This window comes from Panthera leo, chromosome C2, assembly GCF_018350215.1.
Source record: "Panthera leo isolate Ple1 chromosome C2, P.leo_Ple1_pat1.1, whole genome shotgun sequence".
In the NCBI taxonomy this organism is placed as follows: Eukaryota; Metazoa; Chordata; class Mammalia; order Carnivora; family Felidae; genus Panthera; species Panthera leo.
In genome coordinates, this window is record NC_056687.1 from 67,262,827 (window position 1) to 67,279,151 (window position 16,325).

General features: G+C 36.1%; 1 protein-coding gene and 1 pseudogene across 3 annotated transcripts in view; one reads left to right on the forward strand and one right to left on the reverse strand.

The window, feature by feature from the left end:
• Positions 1-8,691, forward strand: part of EAF2 (ELL associated factor 2) — a 35,723-nt gene extending 27,032 nt beyond the window's left edge. For all 3 annotated transcript variants that reach the window (XM_042955334.1, XM_042955333.1, XM_042955335.1), the window contains 2 exons: positions 2,508-2,768; positions 7,628-8,691. In XM_042955334.1, the coding sequence (XP_042811268.1) occupies positions 2,508-2,768; positions 7,628-7,674 (308 nt within the window). In that variant the 3' untranslated portion in view covers positions 7,675-8,691. The remainder of the gene's footprint in view (positions 1-2,507; positions 2,769-7,627) is intronic.
• On the reverse strand, positions 440-1,827 carry LOC122230356 (annotated as a pseudogene).
• Positions 8,692-16,325: the final 7,634 nt, after the last annotated feature.

The window sequence follows — 16,325 nt, forward strand, 5'->3', positions numbered from 1 at the left end:
CATTCTGGGTTTTCTATTCTGTTCTATTGACCTGTGTGTCTATTTTTGTGCCAGTGGCATGGTGTCTAAATTTGCTAAGAGAGCAGATCTTAGGTTTTCCATCACACACACACACACACACACACACACACACACACACACAGAAACTATGAGGTGTTGGATATGTTAATTAACTTAATTATGATAATCATTTCACAATGTATATGTTTACCAAAGCATTAAGTTGTACATTTTGGGTTTTTTCCTCCTACCAAAAAAGTGCTTTAATAGTTAGAGATTGTCTAAAGTTCTCTCACAGAAGTCAATTGATTTGCATATTTCTCTTCAGTCAAAGCTAGGACACCCAGAGTGAGAACCTCCAAGAGCAGCCAGTCTCATGCAAGGGCCCAGGTAGGAGCTATCAGGAGAGCAGGTTGCAGGAGCTAGGCCAGGAGGCCATTCAGGAGATGACCTTTAGGCTCAGCTTGTGCCCCTCCAGGACCTGCAGGCAGTCCTGTCTCCTACATCCAGTAGGTGTCGTACAGGACCAGCTGTTCCAAGGCACAGCTGAGCTTCTGGAGGCTCTAATCAGCTGCTAGATGCCTGGGTCACACATGTAGTTGTCGCCTGAGGTCCCACTTGCATGGGCTGTGGTTGGCCAGTGGGTGGGAGGCCAGACTGCAGTAGCCACTCTCAGTCAAGTCGCATTCCCCAGCTAAGGCACCCACAGCATGGTGCCAGGCTGGCCCATGACCTGGCATAGTTCCTGAATGCCAGAGTACCCAGCTTGTTGTTGCTCATCTACAGCTCTACAAGATTCTGTTTTGAGTTAGCATCATGTTGAAGTGGTGGCAGCAGATAGCTGTAAGCTGTAGGACTTTACCCATGAAGAATGCAGCTGGCAACTAGGCTCTTACAGGCTCTCACACAGCAGCCAGGCACCCTGTCCTCCAGTGCATTGCCCAGAAGGCTCAGCTCTTCAGGTTTACCTTGGCCCTAAGGACATGGCACCGGTCTCTGCAGCTCTTGGTGGTGATGTCAGAGTCCCAGAGCCATAGGGCCCTGAGCCAAGAGCTGGGGTGTAGCAGCCTGGGGCACAGCTGGACAATGCCCAGGTCGCCCAGCTTGTCACCCAGTTCCAGCTCCTTCATTGAAGCCTTGGAGGCCATGATGCCACACAGATCCTTACCATTGGCCTATGTGCAACCACAGTTCTCCATCATCAGCGCCTCCAGCTAGCAGGTGGAGTCCATGAGGCCCTGGCACAGTGCCCTGGGGCTGTCCTGGCAGATGTTGTCATTGCTCACCGTGAGTTCCTTGGAGTGCTGCTTGGCCTTGAGCACCAAGGCTAGGGACTCACAGCTGGCCACTGGCAGGTTGCAGAAGCTCTTTGCAGAGCAGCTAACAGGCCTGCATCTGCCAGTGGGTTGTCACTGAGGTGCAGTTCACACAGGATGGGCACTGAGCGCAGCATGTAGGGCAGAACCCCACAGCCAGCCTCCATTAGGCAGCAGTTCTGGAGGCTGAGCTTCTGTATCTTGGAGGTGGGGCTCTGCAGGCCCTGGAGCACCAGGTGCAGACCAGCATCACCCAGCTCTTTGGTGTAAAGGCTAAGCTTGGTCAGGGAGGGGTTGGCCTAAAGGGCAGAGGTAATATCCTTGCAACACACCTCTGTGAGGACCCTGTTGTCCAGCCTGACCACCTCAAATTGCTGAATCAGAGAGGCAGGAGCTCTGTCCACCCAGCATCATTCAGCTGTTCACGCTGAATGTCCAGATTCCTTGTTCAAGGCAAAGTGGTTTTTTTGGCCGAGCCACTTTATGCCAGGGCCAGAAGCCTGTTGTACATCTAAATGTATACAATTTTGTCAATTATATGTCAAAAAAGCTGGAAAAAAAAAGAAATTCATCTGTAGGTATTGCATTGCATTATATATATTTTAGGATAAGAGGAGTTGGAGGATTGTCTCTGCCAAAATAGATTTTCATTTTTATAGTTTTAAGTTTTCACATTCTTTATTTTATTTGAATTACATACATATTTAAGTATAATGGTATAAAAATGTAGTATTTCGATTTAGGCACTGCCTATGTCTTTTAATTTTCTTAATCCCAACATTGAAGTATGGCTTGTTTTGGTGGTAGAGGAGCTTTTTAAATAAAATGCTTTAGGGGTGCCTGGGTGGCTCAGTCAGCTAGGTATCTGACTTCAGCTCAGGTCATGATCTCAAAACTCATGGGTTCAAGCCCCACTTTGGGCTCTGTGCTGACGGCTCAGAGCCTGGAGCCTGCTTCAGATTCTGTGTCTCCCTCTCTCTCTACCCCTCCCCCACTCACATTGTCTCTCTCAAAAATAAACATTTTTAAAATTTTAAGTAAAATGCTTTAAATGCTCTAAATGTATATATATCTTATTTATTCCTCATCAACAGTCTCTTAGAAGCTAGCACATTCAAAATTTACTTTATTTAATATCTATGTTTAATATTATTTATTTAACCTGTCTATTAATTTCTGCTTTATTTTCAGAACTGAAGGCAGAAGCTAGTCTAATGGACCAGATGAGTAGTTGTGATAGTTCATCGGATTCCAAAAGTTCATCATCTTCAAGTAGTGAGGATAGTTCCAGTGACTCAGACGATGAAGAGTGCAGATCCTCTCCTTCTGATCCAGGGACTTATATCTCAGGACATCCTGTCATGTCTGCCATGCCACAGTGCAGGATTCCTGATATGGATGCTGGCCGGAATAGATCTCATGACAACAGTGGCCTTCTGATGAGTACTTTAAGTGAGTATATGTAAACATGAGTAATTGGAAAAGTAAGAATTCACTGTGGAGCCATAGTGATTATGATCTAAAATTTGGATTAAAAGAATAAAACTCTTACTTTATTCATTTGGTACTATGATTAATCATTACCTGCTTGTTGAATCCTTCCTTTCCTTTTGACACTGTGACATTGTGTCTTATTGGTTTTTCTCCTGTCTCTCTAGATACTTTTCTCTGTCTCCTTTGCCAGTTTAGAATCTTCTACTCCATCATTAGAGCTGGAGTTCCTCAAGCAAGGCTTAATTCTAGGCCCTCTTTCCTTTTTCCACATTCTTTCCCTAGATAATCTCCTCCATATTTTTGTTGTAATCAATACTTACATATAGATAACTTGTAAATTTGCATCTCTGACCTGGTCCTCTGAGCTCTAGAAACAGATAAGTCCAACACCATCTTTTAGGAAAGGCATTCCAAATTCACTTTGTCCAAAAACCAACTTATAATCATTGGCTCACTGTGTTTCCTCTTAGTGAAAGGCAGGATTCATAATAATACAATCCAGAAGCCTAATTGTATATAAGGATTTACTTCCTCTCCCTTTTTGTAGCATAGTCAATCCATCATCAAGTCCTATTTATTTTACCTCCTTAATATTTCTCAAATTCATCTACTTCTCTGCATCTCCACTGCTATTACTCTAGTTCAACTTACCATATTTCTTGCATTTCACTCTGCAGTGATGTTCTAACTGGTTCACCCCCTTATCTACTCAAACCCAGTTTTGATCCATTATGTATATTGCAGCCATATTGCTCTTTTCATAATTCAAATATAATCTGTCACCCCTCCTGCTTTAAACTTTTCAATGACTAGTACAGTTGAACCTTAAGCAACACAGGTTTGGACATTGCAGGTCCACTTTACGTGGTTTTTTTTTTAATAGATTTTTTTTTCAGTACTGTAAATGTATTTTCTTTTCCTTATAATTTTCTTAACATTTTCTTTACCTTGATTTATTATAAGAATATAGTATATGACACATATAGTAGTATATAGCATACAAAACATGTGTTAATTAACTACTTATATTATTGGTAAGGCCTCTGGTCAACAGTAGTTACGTTCTTGCGGAATGAAAAGTTATATACAGGCTTTTCACAACAGAGGGTCATCTCCCCTAACCACTCCCGCATCAAGTGTCATTTGTAATTTCTTCTATGGTAGAGACAAAACATCTTAACATAATGGTCTTGCTTGTTTTATTCTAGTAACATTTACCTAATTTTTGCCACTATACTCAAACCTTTCACCCATATGAGGGCCCTTATACACTGCTGTTCATTTAGCCAGAAACACTTCCTTCTTTTCATGTAGTTAACTTTTTCTCCTTTAGATTACAGTTCAAGACACACTCTGTCAAGGATACCTTCCTGACAAGGTCAGATCCTCCTTTTTGCAGAACTTCAGAGCAATATCTTGCTTATGTCAATTGTCATAATTATAAATTTATATCTTTTGTGTGATTTGCTTTCTTCTAAAGTTTAAGCTGCAGGAGGAGACCAGTCTTGTTTATTTTTTCACTTATCATTGAGTACTAGCACCTAGTACACAACCTGATACATAGTAGATGCTCAATAAATACATTTATTTATTTATTTTTATTTTTTTAATGTTTTATTTATTTTTGAGACAGAGGGAGACAGAGCATGAGCAGGAGAGGGGCAGAGAGAGAGGGAGACACAGAATCCGAAGCAGGCTTCAGGCTCTGAGCTGTCAGCACAGAGCCCGACTCAGGGCTTAAACTCACAAACCGCGAGATCATGACCTGAGCCGAAGTCAGATGCTTAACCGACTGAGCCACCCAGGCGCCCCGCTCAATAAATACTTTTTAATAAAAGCATACAGGTTGATACTCTCAGGAGGAAAATGGGACTTTATGTGTATTTAAAGCTAATCTCACTGTGTTAATTAATAATGATAAAGAAAACGACTGACTCTAGCTAGCCATATAACAGAACAGATCCAGTTTCATTCTTTTGCATATATTTGTCCAGTTTTCCCAGCACCATTTATTGAAGAGGCTATTTTTCCCCATTGTATATTCTTGCCTTCTTTGTCATAATTAATTGACCATATAAATGTGGAGTTATTTCTGGGCTGTCTTTTCTGTTCCATTGATTTATGTGTCTATTCCTCTGCCAGTACCATACTGTTTTGATTATTATAGTTTTATAGTATATTTTGAAATCTTTAATGAATAAATTTAGAATTAAGAGGAGCAAGACACCATTCAACACACAATGTCAACAATTTTTATCTTTATTTAACTTGTTGAAATAAGGATTAGAAAGCATTCATATCACTAATATGTTTTCCAAAACAAATACAAAAATCTTTGTGAAGTAAAGATTTAAAATAAAGATATAACACTATTTCAAAAAGATATGTGCACCCTATGTTTTTGCAGCATTACTTACAACATTTAAAGTAACATTTAAAAAAATGTAAAGTCTTCTTTCAGTTTACACAATAGTTCATTAAATTTCAGTAAATTTTAAGTCTGTGAAAAAGAATAGTTTATAAAACTGAAATTAGGTTCCAGCCTTAAAATTACGAACTGGTCTTCCAGGTACATGAATATACTAGTGGACTTTGAAAAGCTTTGCACAATGTGGTAGAGTTCTTTATTGTGTAAGACTTGTTCCTACATTGTAATACATTTAGCATTCCTAAATTCCCCTCTCACTAAATGCCACTAACAATCTGCAAATCATCCAAACAACACTTCAAATAAATTTCTGTGCCATCTCTAAGGGATCAGTATTGCTGTCATTGAGAACCACTGGCTTAGGAATCTGAATGCATTTGCTATGGGTAAACTCTTTTTTCCAAGTCACAGTTACCATTTTGATTGAAAATGTATTTCCTTTACTAGTATGTCATGTTCAAAGGCTAATCTGGATACCTTCAAGTCAACTGAATATTTCAACAGCACGGTGATACTATGCATATAACCCATACAGCATGAAGTCTATTACAGAAGTAGAACTCGGGACATTGGGTTTGACTTAGGAAACTCATACTATGGGGATCGTGTCAAGTTGAACATTCTTATGCCATACAATAGTTGTGTAATAAATGGAAACTTAATCCTTAAAAATTATAAAATGGTCATGCACAAAAGAAGCTTTAGCAGATTTCTTTATCAAATAATGTAATAGTTCTGGAGTTCATGCAGTGAACTGAGCTGTCTTGCAACAACTTATATATGGCCTAGAAACCACTTCTCTTAAACTGGGTATTAACTTAAAAATATGCCAGCTTTTTGTTGATTTTGGACTAGTTTAAAAATACAAGAATATTTTTAACCATTGTAATTTACTACCCAAATGATATTATCCAATTCCATATCTTCAAATAAACCCCTGCAGTCAGTGACTCCCAAATCTTTATTTCCAGCTCCAACCTCTACCATGTCAGACTTATATATCCAATTGCCCATAGCATATATACTTGAAAATTTACTAGGTATCTCAAATGTGTCATGTTGAAAATTGAACTTGTAATTTTTTCACATAATCTTGTTCCTCTGGTATTTCTCATCTCAGTAAATGATACCACCATCCATTTGTTTAGATCAGAAATGCCAGGAGTCATTCTTCACTTTTCTCTTTCTCTCATGCCCTAAATCCAATACTTTTGATAGTCCTGTAAGTTCTGTCTTTATATTTTAATCCTGACTGCTTAGCACCACCTCCACCTGAGCCACCTGAATCAAAGCCAGTATTATTTCTTACGTGAGAAACTCTGATACAATTATAGTGTATTATAGTGTATTCACTGATCTAAAACAGTTCAAGTCAATTGTCTGCTTAAAATTTTCTGACGAATCCCATTACATTTCAACCAAAACCCAAAGTTTTTATCATAACCTAGAAACCGTGGTTTTCTGGACATCTTCCTGACCTCATTTCCTATCATTCTCTTCCTCATTCATTCCACTTCAGCCACAGGGCCTTCTTGCAGTCAGCAAACACAAGCATGCTTCTGCCTTAGGATATTTGTATTTCCTGTTCAGGCTTGACAGTACCTGCCCTCCTTCCACAGTTTTATGACTTTCTACATTTGGATCTCTGTTCAAATGTCACGCTTCAAGGAGGCCTACCTTCTGGACAGTACCTACTCTCCTTCCACATTTTTATGACCTTCTCTCTACATTTGGATCTCTGTTCAAATGTCATCCTTCAAGGAGACCTGCCAACAACTATCATATCTAAAATAGCACCTTCCACCACTCTTCCATCACTAATCTTCATTTTTTCATAGTATTTATCCCTACTTGACATCATATTGTATATTTGTTTGTTTACTGTCTGTTTCCCCCACTGGAATATAAATTCCATTACTGTAAGCGCATTGATGAATTACAAAAGGAACCAATGATGAATTACTCTTAAAATATACTACTTAATGTTTTGACTGAATTTGATGTAAAAAAATTATGTAACTTTTTCACTCTTCAAAATGATGTAGGCTGATCTAAACCACATTTTTTCTCATTTCCTGATGTAATTAAATCAGTGGGGTAAAAAGAAAAGTGGTGTTGGTATGTGAAAGAAGACTAAAAGAGATGCCAGATGATACTAAAACTATGCTGAAGATTGGTGTTTTCTTTACAAGCAATATTAATTTTTCAAATTACTAATGAAGTGACTAAATTATAGAATAAGCAATCTGATTATTAATGACAAAATGCTAACTGAATGGGATCACTCGGTGTTACATTTTGTGTAATATTTATGTTCATCCAAAAATAAATATATTAAATATGAAAATATTAAATAATTACTACAGTTTTGCTATTTTTTTTATTTTAGGAAATGATTTGCAGCTGAGTGAATCAGGAAGTGACAGTGATGACTGAAGAAACTTTCAGCTATATATATAAAATTTGTAAGACGTGGGATAATTTATATTAAGAGTAAAAATTCCTAAGACTGAAGAAAATGTATCTTAACTTTTGATGATAAAAGAAATTAAATTTGATTCAGAATTTTCAGTTGATATGATATTTTTGACCTTTTCCGAGTACTAGCATTTTCATGTGCATTCCATTTCCAAGGTTTTACAGATGAGAAAACAGAATTTAGGTAATTTGCCCACATATTGTTAGTTAACAAGTGGCAGATCAGGTGTTCTAGAGTTCAAGTTCAATGCTCTGTTTTATCACACTGCTGTCTCCAATTGTGAAATGTCAAAACAATTTATTTATAATGGTTTTAATTGTATCTCTGAGCCTTTTATATATGATAATCCTTAGATTTTGGTTGAAAATATTTAAATTCTTAACAAAATTAAGCTATAATTTAGAATAAAAGTAAAGCTAGATAATTGTTTTAATGAAACTGTTTTTGTATCTCATAATATTTTTTTAATTTTGCTTTTGAGAGAAAAATAAGCAGTTAAGTGTTAAGTAGATAAATATTACTTACATCTGTAGTATTTTTGAATTTGGGGGAAATGATAAATATTATAGTTGAAAGCCAATGACCATAGCAAGTTCTTTTTTTTTCTTTTTTTCTTTTTTTAAGTTTTTTTTTTAATTAAACTTCACTTTTTAGAGAAGTTTTAGGTTCATAGCAAAATTGAGCAGAAAGTACAGAGAATTCTCATATACTCCCTGTTCCCCAACCTCCCCCACTATAAACATCCTGCACCAGAATGGTATGTTTTTACAATTGATGAATCTTACATTGACACATCATCACCCCAAGTCTATAGTTTGCATTAGAGTTCACTCTGCATTGTACATTCTATGGGTTTTACAGATGTATAGTGATATGTATCCACATTGTAGTAGTATACAAAATCATTTCACTGCCCTAAAAATCCTGCACTCTTCCTGTTCATTTATTTCTCCCCCACCCCCAACCCCTGGCAGCCACTGATCTTTTTACTGTCCCCTTAGTTTTGCCTTTTCCAGCATGTCCTATAGTTAGAATCATACAGTATGCTGCCTTTTCAGATTGACTTCTTTCACTTAAATATCCATTTAAGTTTCCTCCATATCTTTTTCATGGCTTGATAGTTCATTTCCTTTTAGTACTGAGTAAACATTATATTGTCTGGATGTATCAAAGTTTACTTATTCACCAACCTACTGGAAGAATTTTCCTTGCTTACAAGTTTTGGCAATTCAAGTTGAATAAAATTTTTTCATAATTACCTCTTACCATAGGAATTTCGTAGTTTATTTTTTTTTTAAATACTTACGTTTGGTTTTAATCTCTCCTACTTTCTTCTCTCTCTCTCCCTTCTTCTCTCTTCAGCTAATCTATTTGTATATTCATTTTTATATCTTTTTTATTCATCAATACTTATCTGAGAAACACAGCTGTATCATTTATTACTTAACTAAAGCAAGCTCAAAGAATATTACTCAGCCATCAGAAAGAGTGAAATCTTGCCATTTGCAACGATGTGGATGGAGCTCGAGTGTATTATGCTAAATGAAGAAAGTCAGTCAGAGAAAGACAAATACCGTATAATTTCACTCATATGTGGAATTTAAGAAACAAAACAGATGAACATACAGGAAAAGAAAAGAGAGAGAGAGAGAGAGAGGTAAACTATAAAAGACTCTTAACTATAATGAACAAACTGAGGGTTGATGGAGGGAGGGAGGTGCAGGCTGGGCTAAATGGGAGATGAGCATTAGAGAGAGACTTGTGATGAGCACTGGGTATTGTATGTAAGTGATGAATCACTAATTCTACACCTGAAACCAAGTTTACCATGTATATTAACTAACTAGAATTTAAATAAAAACTTGAAAAAAAATAAAACAAGCTGGAATATTTAAAGTAGCTAGTAAAACAAGCATATCATTCTAACATAGGAATACAAATTATAATGGTTTTTGCTGAAAGTCGTTATGCTGAGATTTCTTTGACTAGTGTTTACTCTATCAGAAATGAGTACATGGTGGTATGAGCTGATAATGCTGGCTACATTAACAGTATGTTCTCAAACTATACCTCTTGCATTCAAAACAGCTCATCCTCTCTTCCCCCTATTATTTCCCCTGTAAATGAAACACGTTCTTAAAGACTTTTTTTTTATAGTGTGAATACCTAGAGTATCATTCTCTATACCCTTTAAGGATAAATATAAGTACAATAAAACCTTGGTTTGCAAGCATAATTAATTCTGGAAACATGCTTATAATCCAAAGCATTTGCATATCAAAGTGAATTTCCCCATAATAATGGAAACTCAGATGATTCGTTACACAACCCAAACTATTCATATAAAAATTATTACAATACTGTAATACAAAATAATAAAGAAAATATAAAATATACAGAAAAATAAACAAATTAACCTGCACTTACTTTCGAAAACCTTCATGGCTGGTGTGAGGGAGACAAAAGAGAGGAGGGTTATTGTATAGGATGAATTTGACTATCACTGACAGAATCACTGCTATCTATTGGCTCAATGGAATCATTTTCTTTTCATACAGCTTTAACAGGGAACCTATCCAATGACAAGTACTTGCTTTTGCCTCCTTTTGAGGATTTCACAGAAATGTGATATTGCATTGATGATCACCCACAATCCCGCAGCAAGAGAAAGAGAAGAACCATTGGCTTGGTTGTGATCATGTGACATTTTACGTCATGTACTACTCATATTGGAAGACATCTCTTGTTTACCAAGTTAAAATTTATTAGAAATGTTTGCTCATCTTGCGGAACACTTGCAGAACAACTTACTCACAATCCAAGGTTTTACCGTAGTTTAAAGAGGAATGAAATAATATCTCCCATGCCTCCATACCTCCTCATTGGATGTGTTTTCAGACATTGAAATGCAGGGAGCTATGGATGAGACAGATTCTCAGATATGAGGTTTTCTGTCAGAATCATCTGATGATCCTGACATGAAGCCAGGTAAATATCTTTTCCCCATCTTCATTGATATAATTGACATATAACATTGATAAGTTTAAGGTGTACAATGTGATGATTTGATACACATATATATTATGAAATTAATACTACTATAAGGTTAGTTGACATAAGGACATGTCCTGTTACTTTACCTGTTCTGAATGGTTTGATGAAAATGATGATGATATAAGCATGCAAGTAGGAAAAGTAAGTTGGCTACAAAGGAACAAAAATCAATGGGTTTGAACCATTCCATAATACTATGCTAAAACACTAAAGTTAGGAAAGCTGCACCTGCACAAGGATATGAGTGTGACTTATAAATAGTTTATGCATTAAATGCCATCCATAATTTGGTAAGAAAGCATTCTTAGACATGCCAGAATTTGCGAATTATATCATTCACATATAATTCCTATACTTTCCAATTTGTTAAGAGATGGGTCAAAATTAAGAACTCAAGAATGGAAAAAACAATTCATTGCATCATTATTTATAATAGCCAAGATATGAAAACACCTAAGTGTTCATTGATGGATGAATGATTAAAGAAGATGTACACATACATAATGGACTACTACTGAGCCACAAATAAAGAATGAAATCTTGCCATTTGTAGCAACATGGATGGGCCTTGAGTGTATTAAGTGAAATAAATCAGAGAAAGACAAAAAAAAAAAAAGAAGAATGGAAAAAAAAACATCATAACAATATTCTAAGAAGGTTGATAGCTCTCCTACCCACCCTGCCCTCATGAAGGGGACTCACTCAGTTTGTGGGAGTAGGGGACATTCATGCCCTGCAACATTTTATGAGGAAGTGACCTCGCAGATGCTGGCCAGTGGAGAAGAGCCAGGAGCTTAGCCCTACTAGCCTGAGGTTGTAATCCTAATTAGGGCAATGACATTTGAGAATAGGCTATGTGCATGCACCAAGCTATTCACACACTCCTGACTAACCCTAGGGCTATGTACATGTGCATAAGACACTGAAAAGGGCCTGATGAAAAGCAAAATCTGGAAAGACTTGAAAACAGCCTGAACTTTGGACACACTCCCCCATACATACAGATCCATCAGCAAAGGACAAAGCCTTAGTGATTCAAAATGTTTGACTTATGAACTCTGCCCAGTCTTGGACTTTTCTGAGTAAAACATACTGCTTCACTTCCACTTTCCAAATCTCACTCAGGTCTTTCTGGCCTAGACCCATCTAAAGAATATGATTCTTGGAAACACAGTTCCTAGTTTAAACAAACTTGACAATAAACAACCTAAAAACTGGGAACAACTCAAATGTCCATCAACACAAGAAGAAGGAAATGAACGGTGGCATATTTGTACAGTGAATTCTACTGAACAATAGGAAAAAAAAAACTTGTCACAGACAAAGAAATAGACGAGTCTCACAGTCAAACACAAAGAATACAAATAGTATTACTCCATCTATGTGAAATTCAAAACTGACAAAACAAATCTATGGTGATAAGTCAGAATAGTGATTACTTTGGGGAAGGAGAGTTTGGCTGGGAGACAGAAGGAAAGCAGCAAGTATTATTCTAGCACTGAGGTGCTAGAAATACATATACATATTTTATATTAAGTGGGTGATGGTTGTGTAGTGTAAAAAAAGTTACATTTGTGTAATGTAAAAAAATGGAGTTTTACACTTAAGATTTGTGCATTTTAGGTTATACTTAATTTTAAAAGTCCAAAAAACAAGATCAATAGAAAAAATATTTGCAATGCATAATAATATTATTGTAATATTAATGGCAGACCATTAATACCAATATATATAGATTTTATAAACTTACAAGAAGGGGTAAAACAACTCGCTAAGAAAATGAGCAAAGGAAATGGATAGGCAGTTCTAAAAATTATAAAAACATACATTTTTAGCAATCTCACTTCTAGATATTTATCCTTTAGATATATTTGACTTACATAAAAGGTTATCATGACAGTATTATTAAAAATAGGAAACTCAAAACAACCTGGATATGCATCTTTTTGTTAGTGATTTTTGGAGTTATTTATATAGCCTGGACACAAATCCTTTGACAGATATATGTAATATGAATATTTTCTTGCACTCTATGAGTTGAATTTTCACTCTTAATGCGTATTTTGGTGAACAAAACTTCTTAATTTTAATACTGCCCAACATATCAATTTTTTTTCTTTTATGGTAATGTATTTTTATGTCTTATTTAAGAAATCTTGGCATATGCCACAGAGAACATCCCACAGAGAACACAGAGATGTTCTCCTATGTTTTCCTCTAAAAGCTTTATTTTTAAAAAGCAGATCCACAATCTATATAGAATTGTTTTTTACCTATGGTGTAAGATAAGGGTTACAATTAATTTTTTCCATATGGATATCCAGATTGTGTTTATTTATTGAAAACCATTTCCTCCACTGCACCGCAGTGTCATCTTTGTCATTAATGATATCTCAGCACATGTGTATGTCTTCTGAATTCTGTTTTGTTCCATTGTTGCCTTACCTAGCTTGGTGTTGATTCCACGGTGGTATAATTATTATAGTTTTATAACAGGTCTTATATTGGGTAGCGCAAGTCCTCCACTGCTATTCGTCAAGACTGCCTTTGCTCTTCTTGGCTTTTTGCATCCCTCTATAAATTTTTTAAATGAACTTGTCATGTTCTACACTCACAAAACCTATTGGGATTTTGTATTGAAACAATAGGTTGATTTGGAATATTGACATCTGTATAACATGAACTTTCTAAGTCATGAGCATTGTATGTGTCTTCATACATAAATCTAAATACATATTTAGATCTTCTTTAATTTCTTTCAATAGCGTTCTATAGTGTTTAACGTTGAGGTCTTGGACATTTTCATTAGATTTATTCCTAGGTATTTTTATGCAATTATAGCTGATATCACTTTTTAAATTCCCTTTTCCATTTGTTTTTGCTGATATTTAAGTACGATTTATTTCTGTGTACTGACTCTATATTCATACACCTTGTTTAACACGTTCTCTTGTAATTTCATATTTGTCTCCTCTCTCTGACTATATTAGTATTTATTATTTTACAGCTTCAGTCTCCTTTCTAAATATGAGTGTAAAATATCACTGCTGTCATAATCACTGAGACCCAAAATATTTTTCACTCTTATCACTGATATTTCAGATTCTTCCACTGCCATTATCTCTTTTGTGTCCGAAGAGTTTGTGCTGATTTCTATTCAGGAATTGCTTTCTCTTTGGTTTTTTCTTTTTATTCGTCTGTCTGATTTCAACTTAGCAAAAATGAGACATCTTGATATATGATCAATATATGGCTCTAGAATAGGCCACAGGAAGCTAGAGTTCTAGTCCTTGTTCTGTCCCTTCTGAGTTCTTTCATAATATTCTGTAAGCTAGGCTGGGAGAGGGATTTCAAACCAGTGTTCCCTAAATTCCTGTCATAAGAATTATTAGAGGTGCTTATTAAAAACAGAGGTTCTTCAATCCCTACTCAAATCTATTGAAAAAGAATTTTCAAGAAAAAGGCCTGCAAATCTGTGTGTGTGTGTGTGTGTGTGTGTGTACACATGCATACATATATACATATGAATTGTTCTGATATATATAGAAACATTATATATATGAATGAAAAAATATACATATGAATGAATTACCCAACATCACTCTCACCATCAGGGAAGTTTAGTTTACATAGGACAAGATTAAGATTCCTTCCATCTGTGATATTATTTGATTTTATGAATCTTAGCATTGTATTGCCATAATCAAAAAAAGAATTTCATCTAAAGAAGAAGGAGGAGGAGGAGAAGGGGAAGAAGAGGAAGAAGGGGAAGAGGGGGAAGAGGGGGAAGAAGAGGAAGAAGAGGAAGAAGAAGAAGAAGAAGAAGACGACGACGACAAGAAGAAGAAGGAGAAGAAGAAGGAGGAGGAGGAGGAGGAGAAGAAGGAGAATCAGGGGTGCCTGGGTGGCTCAGTCAGTTAAGTGTCCGACTCTTGATTTCAGTTCAGGTCAAGATCTCACAGTTCATGAGTTTGAGCCCTACATCGGGCTCTGCGCTGTCAGCGCAGAGCCTGCTTGGGATTCTTTCTTTCCTTCCGTCTCACTCTGCCCCTCCCCTGCTGGCTCTCTCTGAAAATAAATAAATAACCATTAAAAAGAAAGAAGTATCAGAAAACCAATGCCAATACTCTGAAGTTTGGTATTTGGAGTACCTAAGAGCACAAATAAATCAGAGCATTGCATCTACAGGTGCATTACATCTCTAGGTGCTCTGCCAGATCAAATGCTATTCTTAGAGGTATATGGCTGGAGCAGGGGGAGCCATTGATATAATCAGATCTTCAAGGCATCTTAAGGTTAACTTGACTAGTAACTTATGACTGTTTTGCATCCAGAGTTATAACCAACCTAGGTCAGGAAAAGCAATACTTTTTGAAAGAACAACTACAGCTTAATCATTAATGCCACAGTCCAAAATGAAGCTGAACTCTGGGTAAAGGTTGGTGGGAAAGAAGGGCGATGCGGAGTATGATAGAAGCTGAGAAGACATGGTCAAATTCTGAGGTAGAGTTTAGAGAGGGAAGGGTAGAGTTTATTCTGGCTTTATTTGTCAACAAATTACTCATAGAGGTAATGTAAGAATTCCGCAAGACATAGAGTTCTAGGTTCTCTCTTATATTCTCAAATAAAATAATTAATTCTCCTGTTTTCTGACCTCCTTGTTAGTTTTATCCTCATTTTTCTTATAGCTCTCTCAGTTTTCTTTTATCTTTTCACTAACAACTGGAAGGGCATCATACATTTTTGTTCCCCATTGACTTACTGTATAAAATACGTCTGTCATCATCACTAAGTATTGATGAAAATCGTGATTGCAATCATATCTAGAAAGTGACCAGTTCATAATTTTTGCTCAGATTGGATTTCCTTTATTCATAAAATGATGGATTCATCCTGAAGTGATGAAAACACAAGGGCTGAATTTAGCGAAGAAGAGTGATTTCCAAATGTACATCACCAACCCTTTTCTCTGATTTTCGTTAGCTCCACCTCTTTAACTGTTTATAGGATAGTTCTAGTTGAACTTTACTATGTTGAAAACCAAAATCAACATCTTTTCTATATTTCCAAATTCAATTTCGTGATTACTTTCTCTCTTCAGTGCATTTCAATTCCCCTATATTCCTACATTTCCATTTCCATATACCCTCCATTCCTGAATAATGTCCATAGGCATTACTGATATGAATCTCCCATCTCTCATGGCAGTTAAAATTCCAGACCTGCCATTTACTGACCACACGACTTTGGACAAATTACTCAACCTGTTGGGACATTAGTTCCTATAAAATGGGGATTGTACTAAGAATTAAAATATAGATAGATAGATAGATAGATAGATAGATAGATAGATAGATAGATATTATATATATAATACATATGTAATACATATATATTATTGTTGGCCATAATAGATGTTCAATAAATGGCAGCTATTGTGATCCTGAAATCAATCTATACTTGAGGCATGGTATTCTTAGCTATTTTGCACTCTTTTGCAATTCTCCAGCATTGTCTTGCCCCATCTTGTGATGTGTTCTTCTTACTTCCTCAA